The sequence below is a fragment of the Pimephales promelas genome, chromosome 14 (assembly GCF_988280905.1).
Source record: "Pimephales promelas chromosome 14, fPimPro1.hap1.1, whole genome shotgun sequence".
Lineage (NCBI taxonomy): Eukaryota > Metazoa > Chordata > Actinopteri > Cypriniformes > Leuciscidae > Pimephales > Pimephales promelas.
In genome coordinates, this window is record NC_142782.1 from 18,863,664 (window position 1) to 18,885,533 (window position 21,870).

The following is a 21,870-nucleotide window of genomic DNA, read 5'->3' on the forward strand; positions in this document are numbered from 1 at the left end:
TTTTTTTTCTGAGCCCATTGGCAGATGTTTGTTCATGTTTTAATAAACTTTAGTTTCACAGAAGAAGTAAAAATAATAATATTTGATGTAAATATATCAATCTTACATTTATAAATGACATTTTTTAATGTCATTTATAAATCTTAATGTAAGAATCTGTAGACATTTGCACCAGAAACACAGACATAAATTCTGTTGAAAAACTATTCTAGTGGTTGAAAGCTGAGCTATTCAAGCTTATTTTTGGTCCAATAAATTAAAATATTATATCTTTTGGAAGTCAAACTCTAAATCGTTGCAAACAGAATTCATTGTGTTTCTCCCTATGCAGACAACACGTCAACGTATTGTGCTCCCTTCATTTTTTTTTCTATTTTTTTTTTTTTACTTGGTTTAGTCTAAAATATACCTTCATAAAACCTGTAGATCTGGTCTTGGTTGTTCCCTGTCTTGTGCTGTAGCCCACAATTAACAATCAATAAATGAATAAAATTTGAGGCTGAAAGAGTAGTCTATGTAGAAGGCTTTAATTGGATATAATGCTTAATTAGTTTGTAAAATATAGAGCACATTATAGACTAAATAACTTGTTTTGTTTTTCTTTTTTAGAATTTGTGTTTTGTTTTAATCAAGTTGCCAATGCCAGCCAATATTATTTAGGCTACTTACCATCTACCATATATGTCTATTATTTATCATGTGTACAAAATAATGCGTGGTGTGTGCATGTTATGCGTGTTGAATGTTGCTCCTGGTAAATTTCTTCTATCGAGGGCAATAAAGAATGAATCTGAATCTGAACCTGAATCGTATTTACATTTTCCATACTTCGCTGTTGGGCACCATTGCTTTGGTAAGCGCCAACTATCAGCCTCGCGCGATAAAACTCATCCGCAAGGGCTTATGGGAACTCGAGGCCAGAGTAGAACGACCGCCCTTTTTCGACGAGCGGAGGAAAAACAGCACATTGATCGCTTCACGTCTCCAACGCGTATAAACAACCGTAATAAGCATCAGAGCGTCACCAGGGGTAAGTTCTCCGGAGCGTTAGACGCCCGGCGTCACTCATTATTTAGCCGAAAGGGAATTTGTCTGATTAAAATACCATTTTAATGCGCGATTTGATGACGTAACGACAATGGTCCAGAAAACAAATGGCGAATGCGTTAGCAGCCACAGGCCCAGCGTGCGAGTAACATGAAGCTGACCTGCACAGCGTGCTTCTTTTGCCGTTTGTATATTTCTGTGGGATCTCTATACGCTTGGCATGTTGAAGTACGTGGCTTTTGCTGCAGTAAAACCGCTGGCTGACAGTCTTGCGTAGTGAAGCTCCCTGTAGAAAGGCGCGCCTATTCGGCATACTCTGCTTAGATATGCCCGCTAATCTATGGATCTGTTGGCATAGGGGCCATTACAAAGTATGTGCCTAATTTATCTAATAGCTTTATCAGTGTTGAATGAAATAATTATGTTAAAGATTGCAGATAAATAGCCTTGCATTAAAAATGCTTTGACATAACAGTTAATCTTGTAGCCAAAAATAAAAACTAATTGTAATTTCCTTTTGTTACCAAGTGGTCACTTGCATCCTCATTTCTTTATTGTTATTATTATAACATAAATACTATACATCAATAATTTTCTTATTCCATCCTGTTTCCCCCCCCTTCTTCATAGTACTTGCATGCGCAGGGCAAGGGCTGAACCATGTCAGTTGATGGAGATGTTGACTATGGGCATGAGTTTCCAGCCCATTATAAAGTGATGCTTGACAAACTGAATGAGCAGCGTCAGCTGGATCAGTTCACAGACATCACTCTCATTGTGGATGGTAAGGTTTCCAGTCTCTGTTCCTCTTAACCTAATGCCTTTCTGAAATGAATTATGCTAAATATTATACTGTTAAATTAAAAGTTGCACATTAAAAGTTCGGTGGTGCTGATGATTTCTGGTTATTTAACAGGACATCAGTTTAGGGCCCACAAAGCTGTTTTGGCTGCGTGCAGTCAGTTTTTCCACAAATTCTTCCAGGACTTCACTCAAGAGCCTCTAGTGGAGATTGAAGGTACCTAACAATACATACAATTGTATATAACCAAAAATGGTTATATATTATTGTCATAATGAAGAGTATATTATTACCGTGTGCAGCCTTTTTTTTCCTGGATGATGGCAGTTTTAATCAGCAAATCAGTCTAAAGTGGAATGCCTTTCTGCAACACAGTATAGTTTTCTGCTTGTTGGCAGAATGTTCAGTAGAGGTCTTCTCGGGTCCTAAGAGCCACCTCAAATCAATTCTTACCCAAACTCACATAATTTTTATAAAAGAATAAACAGAGTCTGACCCAGGACTAGAGATGCACTGCTCGACCGGCTGTAAATAGGAATTGGTGGTTTTAGTTTCATTTTGACCAATCTCTATTTTGTACCTGTGCACATGCACAAACTGCATTGCAATAATTTCCCAAAATGTAATCTGTTTGGAAATTAGGGCTGTGTGCATGAATAGTTGAATATTCGATCTGTAATTGTTATTTCCATAATAAAAATACTATTTGAATTTTGCTACATATGTTGCTTTGCTGGCTGTAAATTCAGTGAAATCCTAAGCATGCAAACTAAAACTCACAGTTATAGCTAAATGCACTGGGTGGCGCTGTGGAGCTTAAGTTGTATTCACAGAATGTCATTGTCTGCCTCTAGGCGCACAGAAATTTGCAATTACTTTGATCAAAATTATCATTTTCCTTTTCTCTTATCTCCATAAGCGCCACCTACTGTCAGAGAGGAGTGAATTTGCATTCAGTTTTGGCTCATTTCCACTGAGTGGTACGGTACGGTACAGTTTGGTAATTATTTCCTTTTCCACTGTCAAAAGTTGTAAATGGTACCAAAAACGCCGAACCGTACCATACCACTGCGCTAGGTACCCCAACAGAAGGGTACCCATTTGTGGTACGGTTTGGCTTTTTGGCACCAAAGGGTGGAGCTAGACTCACTGCAGAACGGTGATTGGTTGACAGAGTATCGTCACTTTCGCGTGCTATAAGGGCATCAGAAGTGCCATTTTTTAATATACAGTTGAAATAAAACCACTGTTATTGTGTCACAAAGTTTTAAGAGTTTTTCAGGCGAGAATGTAGTTTTTGCCGGTTTACATGGTTTACCGACACAACCCGTACTGTACTGTACCGTACCGCTCAGTGGAAACGAGCCATTTGTCTGCTGTTTTCTAAAACAACGTTTTTAGACCTTGAGAAACCTTTTTTAATTCAGATTTATATATATATATAATGTATATATATATATATATATATATATATACTTTTTTTATTCAGATTTTTATTTATATCTATAGATAGATAGATGGATAGATAGATTTTTAAATTCTATGTTTGCTAAAAATGAAAAATGAATAGATTTTTAAATTCTATTTTTGCTAAAAATGAAATTTTATATATATATATATATATATATATATATAATTTTTTCATTTTTAGCAAAAATAAAATTTAAAAATCTATTTAGTTTATAGGTTCTTGGGACCATTGTGTAAAAGCACATTTGTTTTACCAGAAACCAGAGGCTACTAATATCAGACCTGAATCCGCTCAGGTTGGACCTCATGTTTTTGGTTCCAAGTGGACCGGTTGACAAAACATGCACATTTCTGCTGTTGCACGTTACGTACCCACAGCCCCGATAGTAAAAATCAAAAAATTACTCCAGAATGTTATATGCTCAAATAATAAAAATTACTGGGAATATTTCTGTTGCAATGAACAGGTGTTGGCAACATTGCCTTCCGCCACCTAATGGAATTCACTTATACGGCTACATTAGCTGTGGATGGTGAGGAAGAAGTCAGTGATGTCTGGAGAGCAGCAGAGTACCTTCAAATGCAGGAGGCAATTAAAGCCTTGAACAACAGGTTACTCGCCTATTCTACTTCTCAAAAAAAAAAAAAAAAAAAAAAAAAGTTCTTCTGCTTGATTTGATCCCGTAGTTGATTATTAAACTGTTCATTTTCTTCTCCCACCTAGAAGGAATGGTACCACCCCAGTAAGCCCCCCCCAGGCCTTGGCTGGAAAGAGCAAGGCTAAGAAGAGGAAGATCGCAGAGACCTTCAATGTGATCACTGAGACTCTTCCTTCAGTGGAGACTGCATCTGTTGAAATCGAGGTGGAGGTTGATGAGGAACATATTGAGGTAGAGGAAAGCGGTCTGGTGGAGGTAGTGGATGCTGCCAGGAGTTCCACCGAACCGTCTTCGGATGACTCCGCGTTGGCTTTGCTGGCTGATATCACTAGCAAGTACCAACAGGAAGAGCAGATACTCCATGTAATGAAAAAGGAGGATGAGACAGTAGTTGTGCCGGAAGAGGCTGTGATTGCCTCCAAGACGCTGGAGAATATTGAAGTGGTGGAGGTCCAGATCTCTCAGCTGGACAATCTTTTCCGTTGTGACAAGTGTGAGCGCTGCTTCAAACTCTACTACCACCTCAAACAGCACATGAAGACTCACGCATCTACCCCGGATAGGGGCTTTGTTTGCAGGCACTGCGGCAAAGTATATGCTCGGGAAGGAGCCCTTAAACAGCACCTGAATAATTCTCATTTCGATGCAGAGGAACAGTCCCGACGGCAGAAAAAGAAAGTGCATGTTTGCGAGTACTGTGAAAAGCAGTTCGATCATTTTGGACATTTCAAAGAGCATTTAAGGAAGCACACAGGTTTGTGAGCTATTGTAAGGTTAAATGGATCTTAATAAATGTATTCAAGTTTAATATTGTCTAATCAGTTTTTCATTTATCCACATATGTGTAGGTGAGAAACCCTTTGAGTGTCCAGAATGCCATGAACGTTTTGCCAGGAATAGTACGCTGAAGTGCCACATGTCAGCGTGTCAAAATGGCTCTGGGGCCAAAAAAGGCCGAAAGAAGCTCTATGAATGCCAGGTTGGTTTTAACCAATAACATATTGTCCAAACATGTATTTTAATATACAACATTTTCTAAAAGAACTCACTTATGATGAAAATGGCAATTTAGGATTTCTCTGGGTTGTCCCAGTACTTTAAAATGTGTAATATTATATTTTACAGTGTAAGAAAATATAATTTAGTGAGAGTACAACTGGAAAATCACAATGATAATATTTATATTTACATCGTTTTGAATGTCAGAGCTCCATTTTAATAGAAAAACATTTTATTTTAATAAAAATAAATAAATCATTATTTAATCATAACTATTTTATTAAATCATAACTATTGTTGACAACTGATTTATAAGCACTTATTACAAGTGTTTGGGTTGATAGTTGATGCATATTGCCTTCCCAAAAGCATGCATGTTGCCGTCCCAAATTATAAGTGACCAAAACTCACAGAACATGCCGAGATGAGTTTGTGTAGACTGTAGAGCAGCATTTATTGGTGATCTGAGCCTCTATCAGACACTAAAAACACCAGAGCAAGAGCTGTTACCGTGCAAGAACTGTTCAGCGCTTCACTCATAAGTGTGATTTATGCATGATTTTATATAATGGGATGGCACTACATTATGTCGCTTTTCATGCAGGCCTATTCACTTGTTTTTCGATTCACTATTTCCATTTATCTTTTTTTTTGCACCTCAGGTCTGTAGCAGTGTTTTCAATAGTTGGGAGCAGTTCAAGGACCATTTGGTGACCCACACGGGTGAGAAACCCAATCATTGCACCCTCTGCGATCAGTGGTTCACACAACCCAGAGACCTCCATACTCATCTGCAAGAACAACACGACTTACAGGAGAAGGTTATCGTCACAGAGGAAGTCATGATTTCAGACCCAACCACAGTCTTGACTATGGCAGAGTATGAGGAGGGAGTTATATTGGAGGATGGCATAAGGGTGGAGCATGTTACTGTGGAGCCGGTGGATGTTGTTGCTGTTGAGGAGACTCTAGTGGGGGAGGAAGAGAAGCCTCAGACGGAAGGTGAGGTGGAAGAGACAGTGGTTTTACAAGTAGATGGTGAGCGATTGAAAGAGCAAGCGATGGACATCCAAATAGAACAGGTGACTGTTGCAGAACCAGCAGACTGTGACGTTAAACAAGACGCCATGGACCGTTTGAAAGAAGAAAAGATTGCAAATGTATGAAAGGCTTCTGCTGTGCATGGACAATTAAAGAATGAAATGGGGAGATTAATCAGGCATTTTCTCCTTTCCCAGCCCTTAAAATTATACAGTAATGTTCTTTCTAGTGTCATCCAAAAACTGGATCAGCTGCTTAATTTCTTTCAGCTTTGCTTATCAATTCTCTGAAAGCAAGTGTCTCTATAAATCTGATCACAGGTTCAGTCATGCTTTTAATGTATGTTGTAGATAAGAATAGTAAGAGATGTAATTGATTTCAAGAATCGTGCTCGTCGCCAAGACTGTTTCTGGGGTGGAAGAAATGTTTTTTGTTTTTTTTTGTTTTTGGATGTATGTTTATAGTGTGTGTAAGAACTGAAGCTTATTTTCATAAAATAAAAAAAGTACAAAATGTGTTCCCAAATAATCCAGAGAAACAGAAATGCAGTCCTGGGTTGTTTCTAATCTTTTTTTTTTCTTATTCAGTCAGTGCTGAATTACAGTGATCATGCAGATGCTAGAGGAGAGAGAAATCTGAAGGTCTGCAACCTTGTGAAATGGGTTGTCGCATATTGAAACTCTGCGCCTATTTTGAGTAGTGACATTAATAATTAGGGCATGAAGCAACTCTTTACTGCTGAAGCAGACATGGGTTAAACTGAGATGCATTGGCCCGGCTGCCAGGGAACCTCAAGATCGCTGGTTTTCAACCTATTTTTTACAGTCTATATTTTCAACCAAGCGGGAAGACCTATTTTGTTTTTGTTTGAATAGTGTGTTGCATAGTGGGGAGCCAAAAAAAAAAAATGATTATTTTAAAATGTTACTGTTTTTCTCACATAGTTTGAATGGTTATTTATAAATAAATGCAAACAAACATATAGCTGTCTGCTAGTGGGATAAAAAGGTTTGAATGCTGCTAGTTTATAGGATCATCAAAAGTAATATTCAATTGGTACTTTGAATTAATACGTTGGTTAGGATAATGCTAAATGTTTTTTGTTGTTTTTTTTAGAAAACTAAAGCCGTCCATTTGTAACTTTTTTTTTACATATTTTACATTTTTAACCAATTTCAAAAGATCCATGTTTTATGGTCTGTCTAAGAAATGTCCTAATAGCCTATTGGTTTAAATCACCCCTTAATCCCGCCCTGAGATGCGATTGGTTAACGAAGCTGTCCGTCTCTTGGCCTGTGATGGTGCCTGGAGTCCTCACGCATCACATTCAGGCCAATGACACGCACCGAGAAGACACTGAATGATTTCGCGACGCCTAAGAAAGGTAAGGATATTTACCCTAATCCATTATCACTATACGAGAGATTAGTACATTCATAAAAGTATGATCAGTTAATGTATACTTACAAATTGTTTACAAGGCATGGAGATATCAATTGTGTGTAGCTATCAATCGACAAATCTTGAATGTTGATGTACTACCCAGCAGCATTTGAAGCGTGGAAACTACAATTCATCTTTGGCGAACATTATCTCATTTAAAAAGTAAAATTATAACGTTATATTATTAGTCATATTTTATATTGCAGTCCAACTAGTCACCAAAATCTGACAACCTGCGTGGTGTCAACAGTAAGTGTCTTGAAAGTAATTAATTGAAATAGTGTCATACATTTACTCTTTTTATTATTATTAGTGTAAATAATGTCATAATATTTTACATTTTTACCATTTACAAAGCTTGACAAACTGGTTTAAAATCTTCTAATCCAATGCCATTTATGATAAACACAATTTAGTCTTGCTTTAGGGAATTTGTGGGGGTCTACAGAGGGTCTCGGGTGTAAATAATAAAACCGCATTAGTGTTTGAACAGTAGTAGCCTACAGGTGTGTGAATCTCCAGGCCTTAATGAACAACACATATAGCTATTGAATAGAAGTATTAATTTACTGAGAATATTGTAATTCATTATATCGAATGATCCTTTCTAGTTTTTCACGGATTGATGTCAACTTTTGTTCAGGCCCCTTTGATGACTCCTTAGTTGGATGACATGAAACATGGTTTTAGGTCTGAGATTAAAGCTGCTTTGATGCGTTCGTTGGGAATACATTAACAGGGCACAATGCAACGGAAACAGCCTTGTGGTTTCGTCGCATAATTTGCATGTTTTTCCCCCTCAAAGGTCTAAACATCAATTGAACTCCTTAATTATGTTCCTTATTTAAGGACTCATTAAAACGGACATATTCAGATATGTATCAAAATCTGTTTACATGTTCTGAAGCATGTGTGATGCTTGTGGTTTTATGCATTTTAATGCAGTTAGAATTAATAGCATTATTTAGAAAGAGATGTAACCAATTCAGTTCATCATGTAGCCTATAGCAGTGCCTCCTCAAAATGTGTACTTGAATGCCAACTCTCTGGTTATCAACATTCTTTAAAATATACTGTATTATTTTATGTCCAACAGAAGAAACAAACTCGACATGAGGGTGAGTAAATGAAGACAGAATCTTCGTTTTTGTATGAACTATCCCTTTAAATGCCCTCTTCTCATGTGATATGACAGGTTTTGGGTTTGATATCAGGTCCAAAATAGGTTTTAAGTGCTTTATTCCTCAATAAATGATTTGCCATTCAGTAGCTGTAGCTACGTGATGGAAATTCCAGATTGGCACCTCTGGCCCCCTATTGTTCCTGATCTTTTCACTATTGAGCTCTTTTTCCCCTCGCTGGCCATGTGTCTCAATCAAAACACACATGGGAGGGCTTTGTGTAGCGGTGCCTATGAGTGTGTACACGAAAGCTGCTAATGAAATCGCATACTGAGTAGGTACTACATTTGATTTGGAACTTACAAGGATGTTCCTTGTAGTATGAACTGTAGCATTGCTAGATTGTCAGTGTCATGTGACGTACGGTGTCCGTTGCGTCGCTTTACTGCCATTCCCAAATACGTCCCCATGGCCTTGTGGGATAGTAACGGTTCAAAAGGATGTCCACTTCAGAATCGAATTTTTGATAAAAAAAAAAAATTCAAAGACGTTTTGCCTACTATTTAATGATTAATATGAATTTGGTATATTTGGAAGCAGTGAGGAAAGTCAGAGTGAATGAGCAATAGTAGTGAGAATGTTACTTTCTGTAGAATGAGTGCCTGCGTTTGAGAGAAAGATTTTACTGGCTGAGGCCTGTTCATGCAACAAGGCTCAGGGGCCACTGATATCCCATTTGGGGAGTGTTTATCTTGTGTAGATCAGGGCCGTATTGGTAGAAATGGCCCCTGTGGACAATGCTTCACGTGTATTCAGTGCAAAGGGAGTCACACAGTTGATGTAAGTACCACATTATAAATCCTAATGGTGTTGTGTACTGGAGAAGAGCTACATGATGAGCTTTTTGCTGTTTTTGACTAATTGATACGGAATTTGGGTTTTAGAACAAAAAAGTTTCAATAGAAAATATACACTTCAAAAGGGATATCTCATCTAAAAAATAAAAATGATGTTATCATTTACTTTTACATTATGCTTATGTTGTTCCAAATGTGTGACATGAAATGAAATTATATACATTTAAAAAATATATTTATTTAGGGGTGAAGCAGGTTGATATTGGACCCAAAGGCACATAACTAGGCAAGCACTGTATGTCATTTCACATGAGGAGAGCATTTACAAGATGAAAATGACATTTTCTTACTCTCAAGTTGTTCCGAACCCTTTCTTTCATCTTCTGAACACAAATGAAGATCTTTTTTTATGAAATCTGAAAGCTTTTCTGTTACTCAATTGACGGCTACACAACTACCACTTTGACGCTTCAAAAAGATCATAAAGAGATCGCAAAACTAATCCATATGAATTGAGCGGTTTAGTCCAAATTTTCTGAAGAGACTTTATATTAGAGCCCGACCAATAAAGGATTTTGAAGGCTGATACCGATAAAAAAAATATTTTTTGGTTTTAAAATCTGATATTCTGATATATCGGCCGATATTATTTATTTATTTTATTAGTTATTTCAGAAAAAACGTAGTTTTTTTGTAGTTGTTTATGAGCGTTAACTAAAATAATATGATAAAGCATTTTAAAAAAAAACTTGTTTCTTTTATTGTCACAACAGAACAGAGGAACACCAAAATATATTAAAGTTCTGATAAATAAAATAATAATTCGTCCCTAAATTGCCTTATAAACTACATTATAATTACAATGTCAGCTTGCTTATTAAATTCTTTCCATCAAGCTATATCAAACCATTTTCAGTCATCAGTTGCTGCCTGCCTCCTAAAACCTACTATTTAGAGATTCTAAAGCCATTACAGAACGACAGTCTGCAACGCACACTTGGCGTCGTTGGATACACGTGTAAAAGAAAAGCTAACTTTTATGCACAAGATACATTTGATACTTTTTCTCTACGTCTAAATGTTCACTCCTCGCAAGTCTAACTTACATTTTAAAATGCAGGGACTGTAACTAGAGATATGCTAGTTATAAATACAGCAATCATTACTTTATTTAGGCAGAAAAAGTTCATTGTGGTTTCCAGAAGCTCATTAATGTTAACACTAGTGGTCTTCCACTGAGGATAGTGGCATTAGCTAGCTTTATGGTTAGCTAGTCTATGATGAGCCATAATTTGGCAATAGATAACATCATACTGCAAATTGTAAAACATACATTTTCAATATAACAGGCCAAGGAGAGATGATTGAAGTGCGTTTCGTCCGTTTTTATTTTATTTTTGAAATATTCATCTGGCTCTACTTTATATTATGAGATTGCATTTGGGCTTTTATTCACAAATAAACATTCATTAACTCACATTTTGTGGTGAATGGAAGCTCAAGCATGTTTGCTTGACCTGTGAGAACCCATGAGGTTTATTCTCATGTGTTACGCAGCACGCTTGAGCTTCTGCAAGAACCCATGCAACATCATAATGCAGACACATGCACATCCATTCACTTGAATGGATCCTTTTAGGATTCCTGCTTGGTTTACACTTTAAAAAAGAATTTTGTCAGCGGTTGAATCTTTGCAGCCCCTTCAGCAATCAGCAGCTCTCAGCACACACACATACAGCACAGCGTTTGAAGCCATCTCTTGTACATCACTTTGATTTTGTGTGCTATGCTGTGGTATAGAGTGTGTGAAGTAAGGGAATCATAATGATAGAAAATATGAGGAAGGTCAAATATCTACATCAGATAGATTTAGATTTGTTGCAGCCCTATGTTTATTTGTATGTTACCATCCCACTGTTTATATAATGATCAGTTTATCAATCAGTACACTAAAGATCCATTGATGACATTTTTATTCATATACTTTCAAAGATTAAAGGCATTTACATTGTTACATTGTTACAAAAAATATTTAAAACAAATGCTGTTCTTATGAGCTTTCTATTCATCAAAGAATCCTGAAAAAGTCACAGTTTACTCAAAAAATATTCAGCATCATAACCGGTTTCAACACTGATTATAAGAAATGTTTCTTGAGCACCAAAAAGGATCATGTGACACTGAAGACTGGAGTAATGGTGCAGCTTACGGTAATATGTGACATTTTAAAATATATTATATATATATTATATATATATATATATATATAATTTTTATTTTATTAATATTTCACAATATTACTGTTTTTACTGTATCAAATAAATGCAGTTGTTCTTCAAAAACATTACCCAAAACTTTTAAAAACCAGAGTATTTCAAACAGGATTGTTGAAATCAACACAATGTTGTTGTGCGATCTTATTATAATCTCCAGTCTTATTCTTTGAATGCTCAGTGGATTTAATGAAGAAAAAGATCTCTCAGAAAGACCTGCTGGTTGCGTTTAAGACTGTTTGTGTTCTTATTCGGTTGTCAAATCACTTATCATTTATGGTAGTAACACAAATGTTAAGAGATATACAATACACACTTAAAGATTCATGACTGTATCACCTGTTCAGCTTCAAAGCACTTCCTACACATCTGGTTGGTTTGGATATAATCCTAAAATGCTGATACTCAGGGAGTTAGAACAAAAGAATTTAGTTTTGTCTATTGCGTCAAAGAACCCTGTTGAAAACCAAGCTCAGCAGCTTATATCAGCATCACGGCTCGTTTCCACCTGCAAAGAACACATCGTCACACTTAAAGGTGTTTGTGCAGGTGCAATCCTCAATACTCATGTGATGAGAAACTGCCTCAATTTAACACACCTGGTGTCCTTGGCTTTGATCAAAGAGCATGTGCAAAAAAAGATAGCTAGATATTGTAACATCATAGATCAAGTGAAAACAATGTTCAATCGCATATCAACATCATGAATGATTCAATACTTAAATTACCATTCAAAAGTTTGGGGTCAGTTACAAAGGTGCCCATCCTCTATTTTAAAACATTATAATGTATTACTGTACTGTAATTATGAAGCTGACCTTTCAGCATCATTACTCCAGTCTTCAGTTCAGTGTTACATCTAATATGCTGATTTGTTGCTCAACAAACATTTCTTAATATAATCGATTTTGAACACTTTGTGGGAACTGATACATTTTTTCAGGATCCTTTGATGAATATAAAGTTCAAAAGAACAGCATTTATTATTAGAAATATAATTTTATAATATTATTAATGGCTTTACTGTCATTTTTTATCAATTTTAATACATCCTTGCTGATTTAAAAGTTACTTTACTTTTCAAAAAAAAATATGAACAGTGGTGTTTGCTTTTGTAATTGTTTAACTGTCAATACAGTCAGATTAAGCGTAATCTGAATTGATATTATGGTATTGCTTTATACATCATGTTATTTGTGGCGTAATGGGTGTGTAGGGCTTTTTTATGTGTGCTGTTAGTGCTCAGTGGCTCGAGGACACTCTGTGTACTTCTATTTTGCTCTTTAGGGACTTTGTTAAAGAAACTACATCAGCAAACTCACCCTAATTGCATCCTGAAACACAAAACACACAACGATCTCAGTCACATTTGTAGTTAGACATTTAATTGGCTTCAAATTATAAATATGTGTTCATTTTAGTTTTTAAATAATTGAATTATAAAAAAAAAAATTGTGTGAAAGCCTCAAAAACTTTGCCACAAAATATCTCCACACAGGTTTAGACAAACTAAATTTAAAGGAGAAAAAAAACCCCATAAACTAAGGGTTTAGCTTAAGGAAAGTTGAGCTAAGGACAGGGTAAAGGTATTGTCATGGTCTTAATGTACTCTCTCCCTCTTTCTTTCTTCCCAGGTAAACAGGAACTCAGGTTTAGTTTATTCATTTATTCATTAATTTATTAATTTAGTTTAGTCCCTACAGTTTACTTTGGATAATTAAGGACCACTAAAGGCACGGATTAGGATCTCTGTACATGCTAATCCCAGAAAGAAGACTGTAGAGTGAGTCAGAAGCTCAGAAAAAACACACACCGACATGAACAAATCAAAGGGAGTGGCTGTTTTCCATGTGGTTTCCCCATTTCTGAATGACCATCCAGCCAAAGATGTTAAATGAGAGGAAGCACCATACAAGAAATCAGGACTTCCGAGAGCAGCGTGGAGCCTTGTTATAGCAGTCAGGCAACAATCAGAGCCTTCATCGTTCTCAACGCTGATCCCCAGTCTATTTTTATCGCTGAGGCAACGCACCAATTAAATCGGGCATATCTGATGAGGTTCAGGGAGACGCAGGACTAAGGGGAAGGAACAGCATTGTGCACCTGGCCGCTTGGGTGAAGCAGACGACCCTAAACGTCTACTCCTTTATACTTGGATATGTGTACTACTTTGAGCTGAGGTGTGGCAATAATGAGCTAATTTTGGAAATTGACACAGACATTCAAGACAACATGTGAAGGTGAGAAAGGACTATTCATGAATGCGCCATGATGCTTTGTAATGGAAAATTGCTCAAATTGTTCATTTATTTTATTACAATGTATTTATATTAGTTTATGTACATTTTTAAATGTATTCATTATTTAGTATATATATATATATTACCCTTATTTTTAGGCTATAGTAGTGTCCAGAATATGTGATACACTGTAAAAATGATATGATCAATAAGTTATGGCAACATACGTTTTTACATTGCTTTAACTTATCAAAATAAGTTTAGCAATTTTCAAAATATATATATTTATATATATATAAGATTCAGTCAGTTTTAATGTAATTTAATTTGGGATGACTTAAACATCTAAGTTGATAGCACATACAAAATGTAAGGCAACTTTTTTTAGTGTTCAATAATATTTGAAATATTTATATTATGTTATTTGCTCTATAATAGGCTCCTTGAGTTTTATGTGGTCAAGGGGTAAATAAGCAAATCTTCCTCCTTGTGTATCATTTTTTACCTTCAGGTGGTGCTTTAGTTCCAAGTCTCCTGCCATGAGCTAAGCCCCCCAGTGGCCTGTGGCAGGATGACTGCCGTCTATCCGTCTGGGGGGGGCTCCGTCGGGGTCTCAGCTGTGGGTCCCCAGCGTTATGCACGATGGAGCCGTCAGGACAGCTCCGACATCTGCACGGACGACGAGGGGACCCAGCTGCGCCGCCTCACCCCTCTGGAGAAGCTCAATCTGGACATGTGCCAAGATGACAAGATGGTGCGAGAGCTCACCTTGGGTCGCCGCATCGGCTTCTACAAAATACGTGGCGAGATCGGATGCGGAAACTTTTCTCACGTCAAGCTGGGCATCCACGCCCTAACGAAAGGTAAGCAATTGTATGTAATAATACATATGCTTTGACTTTCTTGAGAAGATTTCCTGCAAGTGCCTGGAAATGCATACTTGGAGCCCAGTTTTTTTAGTTGCATTGACCTCTATAAAAGTCTTTCTGTCTGCAGTCTGGGCCAAATGCAGACATGCGAAGCCTCAATGCTAAGGATATTTTCTACAGATAACCAAATTACAATAGCACAAATAAATGCAATAGAACAGAGACTAATTAATTAAGTTTTCAGGCACAGAATTTTTTTTCTTCTTTTTCTTTTTTTTACAAAAGAGAACAAAACATGACCAGAGAGCAAGAACAATGCATCAAGAAAGGCACAGAAATTTAAATTTAGTTAACATTTTGCATTTACAAGACATGAACGACGGTGTTTACGAGGATATTCGCCAAGACGGGCATTCTGACATAGTGTAATTGTGTCCGTTCAAGCACAAAAGCGAAAGAGAGCCCTCTCTGTGTGTGCGCACAGGAAACTTCACACTGTGCTTGAGTACCGAAGTATTTTCTTTTTTGTGTCTGTTTGTGATGGAATCCTTAAATTGGCTTTAAGGTTTAACACACGTGCTACTGATAAAAGACAGTGACGCTCCGTCTTTCACGCTGTCTTTATTGCCGAGCCCTTACAGGTGATTTTAGACGAGGATGCGTGTGCGTTGGTGCCGGTAATGCATAGACGGACATTGCGTGAAGATGTGGTAATAAAGGTGTCTCTTGAAAAAAATATAGGAATCGATTTTTTACACGTTGCATGCATCGATACATTGTAATATTGTTAGTCATTTGATCGATGTATCGATCCATATTGATGACCCCTAATGTTTGTGTACAATTTTGTATATTTAGACTCAAGTCGTTTTTAAGTACTAAATATTTTTTAATGTAATTAATATCGGAATAAGTCATATTGTTGCAACATCACTAAACTTGTTGAGAATTGTGAAATTGTGAAAAGTCAAATATTCACTTAGAAGATTGGTACACTACCTTCAAAATTTTAGTTTCGGTAAAATATTTAATTATTTTTTAAATGAAACTGCTCAGCAAGTTTGCATTTATTTGAAATAGAGTAAAAACTGTAAAATTGGGAAATATTATTACAATTTAATAAAACTTTTCTAATATATATATATATATATATATATATATATATATATTATAATTTTTTTAATGCATTTCTGTGATGACAAAGCTGAATTTCAATCAGCCATTACTCTAGTTCAAAAGAACAGCATTTGTTTTGTGAAATAGTAAGTTTTTGTAACAATGTAAAAGTTTTTACTTTCAATTTTCTTCAATTGAATCCATCCTTGCTAACAAAAGATTAAATTAAAGAGAAATTAATAATAAAATATATTTTAAGAAATCTTACTGACTGACTCCAAACTTTCGATCAGCACTGTATACAGAGAATTATCAGGCTGTGATGAATTAGATATCCAGTTTTTTTATATTTTGAATATTAAAATGTAAAAAGAAATAAGTATTAAATATTTTTATATTATAATTAATTATCTTTATTTTTTATTTACTTTTTTGAATGTTGCAACATCTCTAAACATGTTGAAAGTTGTGAAAAATTATATACACTCACCTAAAGGATTATTAGGAACACCAGTTCAGTTTCTCAGTAATGAAATGATCTAATCAACCAATCACATGGCAGTTGCTTCAATGCACTTAGAGGTGTGGTCCTGGTCAAGACAATCTCCTGAACTCCAAACTGAATGTCAGAATGGGAAAGAAAGGTGATTTAAGCAATTTTGAGCGTTGCATGGTCGCTGGTGCCAGACGGGCTGGTCTGAATATTTCACAATCTGTTCAGTTACTGGGATTTACACCCGTAACCATTTCTAGGGTTTACAAATAATGGTGTGAAAAGGGAAAAACATCCAGCATGCGGCAGTCCTGTGGGCGAAAATGCCTTGTTGATGCTAGAGGTCAGAGGAGAATGGGCCGACTGATTCAAGCTGATAGAAGAGCAACTTTGACTGAAATATCCACTCGTTACAACCGAGGTATGTCTAACCCAACCTTGAGGCAGATGGGCTACAACAGCAGAAGACCCCACCGGGTACCACTCATCTTCACAACAGGAAAAGAGGCTACAATTTGCAAGAGCTCACCAAAATTGGACAATTGAAGACTGGATAAATGTTGCCTGGTCTGATGAGTCTCGATTTCTGTTGAGACATTCAGATAGTAGAGTCAGAATTTGGCGTAAACAGAAAGAAAACATGGATCCATCATGTCTTGTTACCACTGTGCAGGCTGGTGGTGGTGTAATGGTGTGGGGGATGTTTTCTTGGCACACTTTAGGCCCCTTAGTGCCAATCGGGCTTCGTTTAAATGCCACAGCCAACCTGACCATTGTTTCTGACCATGTCCATCCCTTTATGGCTACTATGTACCCATCCTTTGATGGCTACTTCCAGCAGGATAATGCACCATGTCACAAACCTCGAATCATTTCAAATTGGTTTCTTGAACATGACAATGAGTTCACTATACTAAAATGGCCCCCACAGTCACCAGATCTCAACCCAATAGAGCATCTTTGGGATGTGGTGGGACGGGAGCTTCGTGTCCTGGATGTGCATCCCACAAATCTCCATCAACAGCAAGATGCTATCCTATCAATATGGGCCAACATTTCTAAAGAATGCTTTCAGCACCTTGTTGAATCAATGCCACATAGAATTAAGGCAGTTCTGAAGGCAAAAAGGGGTCAAACACAGTATTAGTATGGTGTTCCTAATAATCCTTTAGGTGAGTGTGTACATTACAACTCAAAAATTTTGAATATTGTTACATTGGATCCAAAACAGGTAGTCAAGCCTTTATTTATAGTTCTTTATACAATACAAATTGTTTCAAAGCAGCTTTATAATTAAATGATCCCAAAAGAGTTCATTTCTGCTGTAAAGCAGCCTTTAAAGAGAATAGTCATTGATAATCTAATGTCTGTTCAGTGTTGATTCAGTTCCGTTGTAAAAATCAATTATTGACTATCTAATATCTATAAAGCAGTTCCGCAAAAAACAGTGATGTCATCGTCCAGCTCAGTTCAGTTTTCATTCAATAGTGCCAGTGCAGTTAAATCAATAATATTGTTGAGTGTCCCCAACTATAATAGTAATATTTAATATATTAATACAATAAATACATTCAAATTATATTTTCCTGCCAAACTTGTTGCCATGATACAGTACTGTTAAATGTAGTTTTAACCCATATAACCCAGTATGTGTGCTTTATGGTCAGTGTTACAATGATAATGTGGGAAGCATGCCCTCGGTCAAAGTCAAGCTGAGACAAGTTGTCTGGTTCAGTCAGATGGATCAGTTTGAGGAGTCACATTTCTGTCGAGACCTTTAGAATTGCTGTAGGCCTCATCAAAGATGGGTGTGTGTAAGGGATAGGAGGTCGGAGTGTGCCGTTACGAAGCGATGTGAATTACACTGGACAGTGTATTTGTTGTGTTGCAGCAGATCTTGAATAAAGGGTGTAGAATGACATTCCATATCGCATTGCACACCATATCTGATATCAAAACTGCTCAAGGTCTTTCCTTTATTACAGTGGACGTTTACTGCTGTTTTGACTAAGCACTTCATATATACACGTTGCATTAGAATGCATTAACGATCAAAGACTAATGAATATGAATGATTTCTGAATGAGAAGCTCCTGTAGCTGAAACTTTATGTTGTCATTCACAGACAAAGTAGCCATAAAGATCTTGGACAAGACCAAGCTCGATCAAAAGACCCAAAGACTGCTCTCCCGGGAGATATCAAGCATGGAAAAACTGCACCATCCAAATATCATCCGTCTGTATGAGGTGGTGGAGACTCTGACCCGTCTGCACCTGGTCATGGAGTACGCAAGCGGAGGAGAGCTCTACACCAAGATCAGCACAGAGGGAAAGCTCGTCGACATCGACAGCAAGATTGTCTTCTCTCAAGTTCTCTCAGCCGTGAAGCATATGGTGAGATGTACATGAAGCATGGAATAGAGTAGAAGAAGGCAATTCATTTACTTTTCTCTCTTTCTTTCAAATTTGGCAGATTTTAAATTCATTTTGATCATTTTGGGAGGCATAAATTAAAATAAAAACATTATTAGATATTGTGACATTATATTTTATTATTATTTCTTAAATAATATTTAAAAAAACATATTTAAGTGTGTATAATATATATATATACAATATATAGTGTGTATGTATATCCCTCTGGGGTTGTTCGGCCCAAATGGACCCGAAGAATTTAAATATATATATTTTTTTTAAATCACAGCTTCCTCGGAATGGTCCGAAATTTGGTGACTTTGTTGGTATTTGGTATTTGAACACCCAAAAAAATTGGGGACAGGATGTGAATAGTCTAAGTGGTTGTAAAAAAAATAGTCACACTTGGGGTGTTCGGGTCCAAATTGACCCGCATGGAAAATGAATGGGAAATTGGCAAAAATGTGAAAATAGTGAGTTTTTTTGTGCATACAATCTACAAATCAGCCACGATCTTGGAAAAAAAGCACACAACAGTGAAGGGGTGAATCTATAAAACATCAAGAGTGCAAAACAGACACATCCAGACACACAAACACACTTTTATACACAAACACACCAAAAAATTCAGATTAGACGTGTGTTTTGCATTTTTAAAATGCTCAGTTTGTCCACCAGATAGCATCCATCTCATTTCAAAAATTGCTTTTATGAGGCTTAGGCTTGACTCTAAAATGACATACAGCTTTAAAAAAAATATGTATTTTTTAAAATATTTTTTCTATTATGTTTAATGGGGGGAAATTTTGTCATAATTATAGCATTAATACTAATTATATATATATATATATATATATATTTTTTTTTTTTTTTTTTTTTTTTTTTGGACATTTTCTCAAAACACCAAAAAAGAAAAAATATTATAAAAAACAAGTTTAAAAAAATCATGAATTTTTTTTTTTTAAATATGAATCCCGCCCTTTGGGTCCTTTGGGTTCGCTGAAACGAACAACCCCAGAGGGATATATATATATATATATATATATATATATATATAATGAATGTATCAACATTGTTATTCAGAATATCTATTTATTTAGTTGTTAATAGTAATTTCTCTTTGTCATTTTGCAGCATGACAATAACATAATTCACAGAGACCTGAAAGCAGAGAATGTTTTTTACACCTGTAGCACCTGTGTTAAAGTGGGAGACTTTGGCTTCAGCACCGTCAGCCGTCGCGACGAGACCCTCAACACCTTCTGCGGTTCTCCCCCTTATGCTGCCCCTGAGCTCTTCAGAGACGAACACTACATAGGTGTTTACGTGGACATCTGGGCCCTGGGGGTCATGCTCTTCTTCATGGTGACCGGCACCATGCCTTTCCGTGCCGAAACGGTGGCCAAGCTGAAGCGCTCCATACTGGATGGGGCGTACACAGTGCCTACCTGGGTTCCAGAAGCTTGTCAGAAACTGATCCGGGGCATCCTGCAATCCCAGCCGTCTGACCGCTACAGTGTAGAACAGATGATGGGCTGTGAGTGGCTGCTGCCGGTGGAGTTTCCCAAGGCCATGGAGCCCTTCAAAATGGACCCACTCCATCTGGCTGAGTCGAAGTCAGGGGATCTTGAAGAGCATGAGATAGAGGTGAGAAACGCCCTGGAGGCTCTTGGCATCACCGCAGACCACATTCGTAACAACCAGGGCAAAGACTGCAGGAGCTCCATCACTGGTGTCTATCGAATTCTTTTGCACCGCTCGCATAAACGACAAGCGGTGGACAGCATGCCAGTAGTTACTCATGTAGTAAACGGAACTGATGCTAAAAAGGAGCGTCTCAAGACATACAGGAGCCTGAGGCATACGTCCAAACTCTGCATCATTCTGTGATGCTCAGAAAGCTTATATAGAAATGAGGGACAGATATAGTTCAGCTAGTTATATTTGATATACCTCTTTTGTTATGTTTTTTTTTTTCATTGAAAAGGAGATCTGTGAATTTCTCTAATGAAGTAGTCTACACGAATGAATGGAAAGTATGAGTGTTTACAGGTGAGTGTGGCAAGACTTTTGTCTTAATGTCATGTCATAAATGTAATAAAGTGCTTTAGACTGCATTGTTTCGAGTATTCTCTTTGCAAATAAATTTCAGATACACTATATTTTACCACAAATGTTAGAAATATTTAAGATAAAATAAGAGTCCCCTGAAAAACGAATATCATGTATGATTTAAAATACAGAAATTATAGTGAAAACAAAATATTTGTGTGTGTGCATGCGCACACCTGTACAACTATCTTTGTGAGGACCAGTTTGAGTTTTAGACCATCGGATTAAGGGCAAAGAGAAAAGGGAGGATATTTTGGCTGGTCCTCACTTTCTGCGACTTGTTTAAGGGTCAAGAGTTGATTTTAGGGATAAGGTTATAATTAGTTAAAGGCTAGGTTTATAGTTTAAGGCTATAATTAGTTAAAGGCTTATGTTTATAAGGTTTAAATTCTTTAACGGTTCTGGTTATGTACTTAGTTGTGATGGGTTTTGCAAATGAATGTCCTCACAAAGATAAATGTACAAGAATAGGTGTGTGTGTGTGTGTGTGTGTGGTCCAGGTATTCCCCTGTTAAGGGGACCAAATATCCTCCTTGCAAGGATAGTAAAACCTTTACTTTTTTTAGATTTTGGTCCCCATGGTATGAGGAAAACAACTTATCAATAATAACAAATTATTGTTATTATTATGAAAATTAATAAATGCTGATTGTTTCCTGTAAGTGTTATAATAAAAAAAAATTTAGTATAAAATCATTGATTAAGAGTCCTCAAAAAAAACATAAAAGTGTGCATACAAAAAAATACAGGATTTATAAATATACAAGATACACATGATGCATAGGCAAGAATGTACACTTGTTTGCGCATTAAAGGGATACTCAACTTTTTTGGAAATAGGCTCATTTTACCACTCCCCCAGAGTCAAACAGTTGAGTTTTACCGTTTTATAATGTATTCAGACGATTTTCTG

At 36.6% G+C, this 21,870-nt stretch overlaps 2 protein-coding genes across 4 annotated transcripts; both read left to right on the plus strand.

Moving 5' to 3' along the window:
- The first annotated feature begins 892 nt into the window (after positions 1–892).
- Positions 893–6,535, plus strand: zbtb35 (zinc finger and BTB domain containing 35). Of its 3 annotated transcripts, none has more exons than XM_039680483.2 (7): positions 893–1,030; positions 1,678–1,831; positions 1,964–2,065; positions 3,787–3,931; positions 4,044–4,732; positions 4,827–4,957; positions 5,640–6,535. In XM_039680483.2, the coding sequence occupies exons 2-7, from the start codon at positions 1,708–1,710 to the stop codon at positions 6,141–6,143; spliced, it is 1,695 nt and encodes a 564-aa protein (XP_039536417.2). In that variant the 5' UTR covers positions 893–1,030; positions 1,678–1,707; the 3' UTR covers positions 6,144–6,535. The 3 variants fall into 3 exon arrangements, with proteins under 3 accessions (XP_039536417.2, XP_039536434.2, XP_039536425.2); XM_039680500.2 differs by having other exon boundaries at positions 4,047–4,732; XM_039680491.2 differs by lacking the exon at positions 893–1,030 and adding an exon at positions 1,135–1,418.
- A 771-nt stretch (positions 6,536–7,306) lies between these two features.
- Positions 7,307–20,962, plus strand: nim1ka (NIM1 serine/threonine protein kinase a). Its single transcript, XM_039680511.2, has 5 exons — positions 7,307–7,402; positions 13,347–13,952; positions 14,464–14,815; positions 18,556–18,824; positions 19,980–20,962. The coding sequence occupies exons 3-5, from the start codon at positions 14,524–14,526 to the stop codon at positions 20,733–20,735; spliced, it is 1,317 nt and encodes a 438-aa protein (XP_039536445.2). The 5' UTR covers positions 7,307–7,402; positions 13,347–13,952; positions 14,464–14,523; the 3' UTR covers positions 20,736–20,962.
- The last annotated feature ends 908 nt before the right edge of the window (positions 20,963–21,870 follow it).

Bases quoted from the DNA above. Each gene is read 5' to 3' on its own strand.
- zbtb35 (XM_039680483.2), top strand. From the start codon at position 1,708: ATGTCAGTTGATGGAGATGTTGACTATGGGCATGAGTTTCCAGCCCAT. The intron at 1,832-1,963 runs GTAAGGTTTCCA...GTTATTTAACAG, and splicing joins CATCACTCTCATTGTGGATG to GACATCAGTTTAGGGCCCAC. The intron at 2,066-3,786 runs GTACCTAACAAT...TGCAATGAACAG, and splicing joins GCCTCTAGTGGAGATTGAAG to GTGTTGGCAACATTGCCTTC.
- nim1ka (XM_039680511.2), top strand. From the start codon at position 14,524: ATGACTGCCGTCTATCCGTCTGGGGGGGGCTCCGTCGGGGTCTCAGCT. The intron at 14,816-18,555 runs GTAAGCAATTGT...TGTCATTCACAG, and splicing joins CATCCACGCCCTAACGAAAG to ACAAAGTAGCCATAAAGATC. The intron at 18,825-19,979 runs GTGAGATGTACA...GTCATTTTGCAG, and splicing joins TCTCAGCCGTGAAGCATATG to CATGACAATAACATAATTCA.